The sequence below is a fragment of the Eimeria tenella genome, genomic scaffold (genome assembly GCF_000499545.2).
Source record: "Eimeria tenella Houghton genomic scaffold, Eth_scaff238, whole genome shotgun sequence".
NCBI lineage: Eukaryota > Apicomplexa > Conoidasida > Eucoccidiorida > Eimeriidae > Eimeria > Eimeria tenella.
Window position 1 is genome coordinate 1,742 of NW_013542241.1, and position 5,875 is coordinate 7,616.

Below are 5,875 nucleotides of genomic sequence, written 5' to 3' on the forward strand. Positions count from 1 at the left end.
AAAAGACCCAAAAAGGGAAATAAAAAGCCAAAAAGAAAGAAAAAAGATTGAAAAAAACAAAAATGGTAGAAAAAAGATAAAAAAGATGGAAAAGATAAAAATAAATTTAAAAAGATAAGAATCTTTAACTAGGGCTTTCTCTCCTTGCCTCTTCTTTCCCTCGCAAATGTCTCGAAAGCTTTTATCTTTTATTCGATCTGCCAAATCAATATAACCACTAACTTCAATTCCCTCTTCATTCAAATCCCTCACATAAACAATTGTTGACAAACTCCCATTCAATATCAAATCCACTCGACCCGCCAGCTGCAGCCCCAAGCTGTTCTCCCGTGGCCCAGGGGGCCCCCCGGGGGGGCCCCCGGGGGGCCCCCAACTCCGTAATGTTTGGCCTTGCGGTTTTGTTCATCTAATGTTTCTGCCTTTTGGTAAAACTGTTCTCTTGTTAAGACAGATCCTGAATTAAAAAAAAAGAAAAAGAAAAAGAATTTCTTTTGCTGCTGAATGATTGGCTTATTTGTTTAGTGTTTGTTTATTATTTGTTTCTTCTTTTATTCCATTTATGTATTTATTTATTTATTTTAATTCGTTTTATTTTTGCTCGCCAAGTTGTTTTGCTGGTGCTTGTCTTCGCTGTACCTTTGAGACATCCAATTTCCACCAGCTCCCTCGCGAGCCTTTCCTTAGGACATCAGCAGCAACAGCAACAGCAGCAACAGCAGCAACAGCAGCAACAGCAGCAGCAACAGCAGCAACAACAACAACAGCAGCAGCAGCAGCAGGACGCAAAGAGGAGGTAGGGAATAGAAGCTGGCAACAGAGAAATGGGCTTCTGGGGTGTACGTACACCTCAGAGATGTGGAGAATTGCAAAAGCGAAAGAAAGGAAATTTTATTTTCGGAAATAAATAAAGCATTTAATAAAAGGAAATAAGTTGAAACAAATCATTTTTAGAACAAATTGAAATGAATTTAAATAAAATGAATTAAAATGAATTAAATTCAAATTTCCAATTCGGGAGTTCGGGTGTATGTACATCACTGAGGTACAGCCGATCCGTCTCAGTCAAAAATCTGTCCAAATAGTCTTCGTAAGTTTCTGCATGTTTTAGTTCTTCTTCGAGGCTATTTGGGGTCGCCATTGCCGATTTTAACCCATTTAAATGAATTTAAATCAACTTAATTCATTTGGATTCATTTAATTCATTTAAGTTTGACCAAATTGAGCCGAAGGGGCTCTTTTTGGTTCAAGTTCTTTTCCCGCACAAACCCTAAACCCTAAACCCTGAACCCTAAACGCTAAACCCTAAACCCTAAACCCCGTTGCACAGGTGCTCGCTAGGTCTAGATTTAAAGGGTTCCGCTCCACAGATTAAGGTTTAGGGTTTAGGGTTTAGGGTTTAAGCGAAGTCAGCTTCTTTTCAGGGCTTCCGCCGGACACCTGCGATTGCTGCTGTAGCCACCGCAGCAGCAGCAGCAGCAGCAGCAGCAAATAATATTTTAAATTTAATATCACGTTTTTTAATTATCTTTTCCCCCCAAGTTCTATTTCAAACATTCAATAAACCCAAACTCAACCCTTATGGGCCCCAAGGGCCCCTGCGGCCTTCGGGGCCCCTAGGGGCCCCTAGGGCCCTCCGGAGTCCCGGGGGGCCCTTCAGGGGGCCCCCCTTTGGTCTCTAGTCCCTCTTAAGGGGCCCCTTAGGGTACCATCTGCCTTTTCTGAGACTTTTGAGGGTTTTTAAGGGTTTTATTCTCATCCATTCGGCTGCAGGACGAGGGTTTAGGGTTTAGGGTTTAGGGTTTAGGGTTTGTGTCCATGGGGGCCCCTCTGCGCAGCATAGACCTCGACAAACTGCAAATTGACTGGTCTTCTATAGATCGCCTCCTTTCTGATTTCCAGGGGGCCCCCGAGCCTCTAGGGGCCCCCGAGGGCCCCCCTGGGGGCCCCTCTAGGGGCCCCCCTGGGGGCCCTCCTGGGGGCCCTCCTGGGGGCCCCTCTGGGGACCCCCCAGGGGGCCCCTCTGGGGACTCCAGACCCTCTTTGGAGGCTTCAGATGCCTCTGAAGCCACATTTGGGGTTTCAGGGGATTCGGGGGCGCCCCAAGAGCAGCAGCAGGCGGCCCTCCAAGAGCAGCAGCAGCAGCAGCAGCAGGGGGGCCCCCAGCAGCAGCAGGGGGGCCCCTCGCGCCAGAAGCGGGGCCGCAGCATTTCCGCTGTTAAGGGCCGAAGGCAAAAGTGCCCCGGCTGTGGAGTCCAGCGGTCCTTCTACTGCTGCAAGTGCTGCTGCCTCCTTGGGCCTGCAGCAGCAGCAGCAGCAGCAGCAGCAGCAGAAGCACCAGCGGCAGCGGCATTCCCACCAGCAGCAGCAGCATTCCCACCAGCAGCAGCAGCAGCACCACCCCCACCAGCAGCAGCAGCACCCACCCCAGCAGCAGCAGCAGCACCCCCAGCAGCAGCAGCAGCAGCAGCAGGAGGAGTGTGGGTGCCTCGGGTGCGGCTGCCGTTTCGTCTGCACATAATTCGCCACCCGAAAGAAAAAGCTTCGAAGTCTTCTGCAGTCCCTTTGGCTTTTGCTGCTCCTCGGGAAGTTTTGCTGTACGAAGCAGACCTCAGCAGCAACTCCATCAAAAGAATTGGGCCCCTGCAGCAGCAGCAGCAGCAGCAGCAGCAGCAGCAGCAGCGGGGGCCGCACCAGGGACGGGGGGGCGAGAAGGCAGAGCGGCAGCAGCAGCAGGGGGACGGGCAGGAAGACCCTGCTGCTGCTGCTGCTGCTAGAGTCCCAGCAGCAGCAGCAGCAGCAGCAGCAGCAGGGGCAGCAGGGGCTCCGTGGGCGGAGGGCCGGGCGGTGCTGCTGCTGCCGGGAGCAGCAGCAGCAGCAGCAGCAGCAGTGGACTGGCAGCGAGTGCAAGATGTTGTGCTGCTGGACTGCACTTGGTACCAAGCAGCAGCAATGAGCCGCCTTGCTGCTGTTGCTGCGCTGCAGCGGGTGCAGCTCAGCAGCAGCAGCAGCAGCAACTTCTGGAGGAGACACAAAAACGGAGAGCTCTTTTTCCTCTCAACAGCAGAAGCAGCTTATCTTGTCCTCAGGGAATACGACATGCGCCGAAGGGCAAACCAAGCTGCTGCTGCTGCTGCTGCTGCTGCTCTTGCTCCCGCTGCTGCTGCGTGTGCTGCTGCTGGCGGTGCTGCAGTGGAGGCAAAGGCGCAGGCCGCAGACGAGGCAGCAGCCGGCGCAGCAACAGCAGCAGCAAAAGCAGCAGCAGCAGCAGGCACAGTAGCAGCTGCAGCACCAACCGCCCACAACAACCAGCAGCAGCAGCAGCAGGGAGAGCAGCGGCAGAGCCAGCCGCAAAAACAGCAGCAGCAGCAGCAGGAACCGCAGCAGCACAGCCAGCAACAGGACCAGCAGCAAGACCAGCAGCAGCAGCAGCAGCAGCAAGAGAGTCTGCTGGTCCCGGCTCTGAAGGCGGAAGAGGAGCAGCAGCTGTGGAGTTCTTACGAAGGCGATTATGACAATTTGCTGTTTTGGTTTTGTTTAATTAAAAAGACAATTCAACAAGCAGCAGAAGCCAGAAGTCCCAAACGCACTTTTTAGACTTTCCTGCTGCTGCTGCTGCTGCTCGCTGGTGCTTGCTGCTGCTGGCTGTTGCTGCTGCTGCTTGCTGCTGCTGGCTGCTGCAGGCTGCTGCGTGCTGCTGCTTGCTGCTGCTTGCTGCTGCTTGCTGCTGTGTGCTGCTGTGTGCTGCTGTTTGCTGCTGCAGGCTGCTGTTTGCTGCTGCATGCTGCTGCATGCTGCTGAATGCTGCTGCATGCTGCTGCTTGCTGCTGCGCCTGCTCGCTTTTGAGGCTGCGCTAAACCCTAAACCCTAAACCCTAAACCCTGAAGACGGGCAAACGGCGATGCGGGAGAGGGCCTCTCAAACCCTAAACCCTAAATCCTTTTGACTTAACAGGTTTCGGATTCTTTCTGTACGGCTCACGGTCTAGGGTTTAAAGTTTAGGGTTTAGGGTTTAGGGTTTAGGGTTTGGGGTCTAGGGTTTTCATCCCTGCTTGTTTATGCATGCTGCCATGCAGAGTCAACGCACATAAAAAAGGTAAGTAAGTAAATAAAATAAATGGATAAATAAATAAATAAATAAAATAAATGAATAAATAAGGAAATATATAAACTAGATCTATAAATATTCCAAAATTAAACAAGTGATGGATGGGGCAGCGCCTCTAGAGGAGGGATACGGAGACAGGCCAAAAACGGAACTGCTGCTGCTGGTGCTGCTGCTGCTGCTGCAGCAGCAGCAGCAGCTGTTAACTTGGCTTCCTGCTGCTGCTTTAAATATGATTTGTTATGCTTTTGGGCTTTTTTCCCTTTTGGATTTAAAAGCCAAATAAACAATAGAAAAAGAATTCAAATAGAAGTCCACTAGCAGCAACTTGGGGCTGCTACTGCAGCAGCAGCGTCTTTGCTGCAGCACATGCTACGCAATCCGGAGTGACTGGGGAGCAGCAGCAGCAGATGCTGCTCGGCAAACAACTAGCAGCAGCAGCTGCTGCAGCAGAAGACGGTGCTCAACAGCTACGTAGCAGTAGCAGCAGCAGAGGCTGCTTATGAACTAAAGCAGCAGCAGCAGCAGCTCGGGAACCATCTGGCAGCAGCAGCGGCAGCGGCAGTAGATGCTGTTCGGCAACCTTCTAGCACCAGCAGCAGCAGCAAATGACGCAGAAGCAAAGTTACTAGGAGCAGCAGCAGAAGCAGCACAGATCAGCAGCAGAAGCAGCAGCAGGAGCAACAGCAGCGGCAGCGAGCGCCTGCAGCAGCAGCAGGCGCGCTGATTAGCCGGCTCGAAGGCTCAGTTCCAGTAAAAGCCTTTCGCATTTATTTTAAAATCTCTAAATGCGGAAATAAAAGATTTTAAATAAAATTAAATTAAATTGAGCGAAGAGCAGCAGCATCGACACGCGAGCAGCAGCAGCTCAGGTGTACAGACAGCTCGCTGCTGCGCACCAGTGGTCCTCAGCGAGGCTGGCCAAGGCTTTTTGAGTTCTGATGCACTTCTTCCTCAAATGACTTAAATTAACCTTTTATTTTTATTATTCGTTTCTTTTCATCCGAGGAAAGTTCCTTTTAGCCGGCAATGGCGCTCCCGAGAGCCCTTTCTTCTCTTCCTCGGGGGGCCCCCAAGGTCACCGCACTTTTGCTGCGCTCTGGGGGCCCCCTGGAGGGTCCCCAGCCTGTCTATCAGGGCCTTTGTTCGTTTTGGGGGTTTTCAAAGGCCTCTCAAGCATCCGTAGGGGCTCCGGGGGCCCCCCAGAGGCCCCCTGGGGCCTCTGGGGAGGCCCGCGGGGCCTTGGGGGCCTCAGGGGCCCCCCCGCCCGCTGCAGGGCCCCCCCTGCAGCCAAAAGCTCGAGAAGAACGAGCACCAGCAGATCATTCGGAGGCCCCGTCAAGGGGGGCCCCGGTAGGGGCCCCATGGGGGGCCCCAAGGGGGGCCCCTGGGAGGTCCCCAAGGGGGCCCCAAGAAACAGAAGCTGCTGTTTCTCCGGGGGCCCTGCAAAGGGCCCCCCAAAGGGCCCCCCAGAAGGGCCCCCAGGGGGCCCCCCCGGGGGCACCCCTGAGGTGGCGGGGAGTGGGTCTGAGCTGTTTGGCTGCAGTCAAAAATGCCTACGAGAAGTTCAGCATTGTGCTGGCTGAGGGCCTCCCCAGCCAAATTGGGGGAACTCCAGCACATTTCTATGGCCCCCAGGGCCTCTGCGGGGACCCTACAGGGCCCCAAGCAGCAGCAGCAGCAGCAGCAGCAACAGCAGCAGCCAGAAGGAGCTCCGGCGCCTTCCTGAAAGCAGGCGACGCGCGGGCCCCCATCGCACAGCCGAAGCAGCA

General features: G+C 53.7%; 1 protein-coding gene across 1 annotated transcript; it reads left to right on the forward strand.

Moving 5' to 3' along the window:
* Positions 1-1,815: 1,815 nt before the first annotated feature.
* ETH_00035180 (uncharacterized protein) lies at positions 1,816-3,594 on the forward strand (the record flags this gene model as incomplete). Its single annotated transcript, XM_013374912.1, has 1 exon — positions 1,816-3,594. One exon carries the CDS (start codon positions 1,816-1,818, stop codon positions 3,592-3,594), a length of 1,779 nt encoding a protein of 592 aa, XP_013230366.1.
* Positions 3,595-5,875: the final 2,281 nt, after the last annotated feature.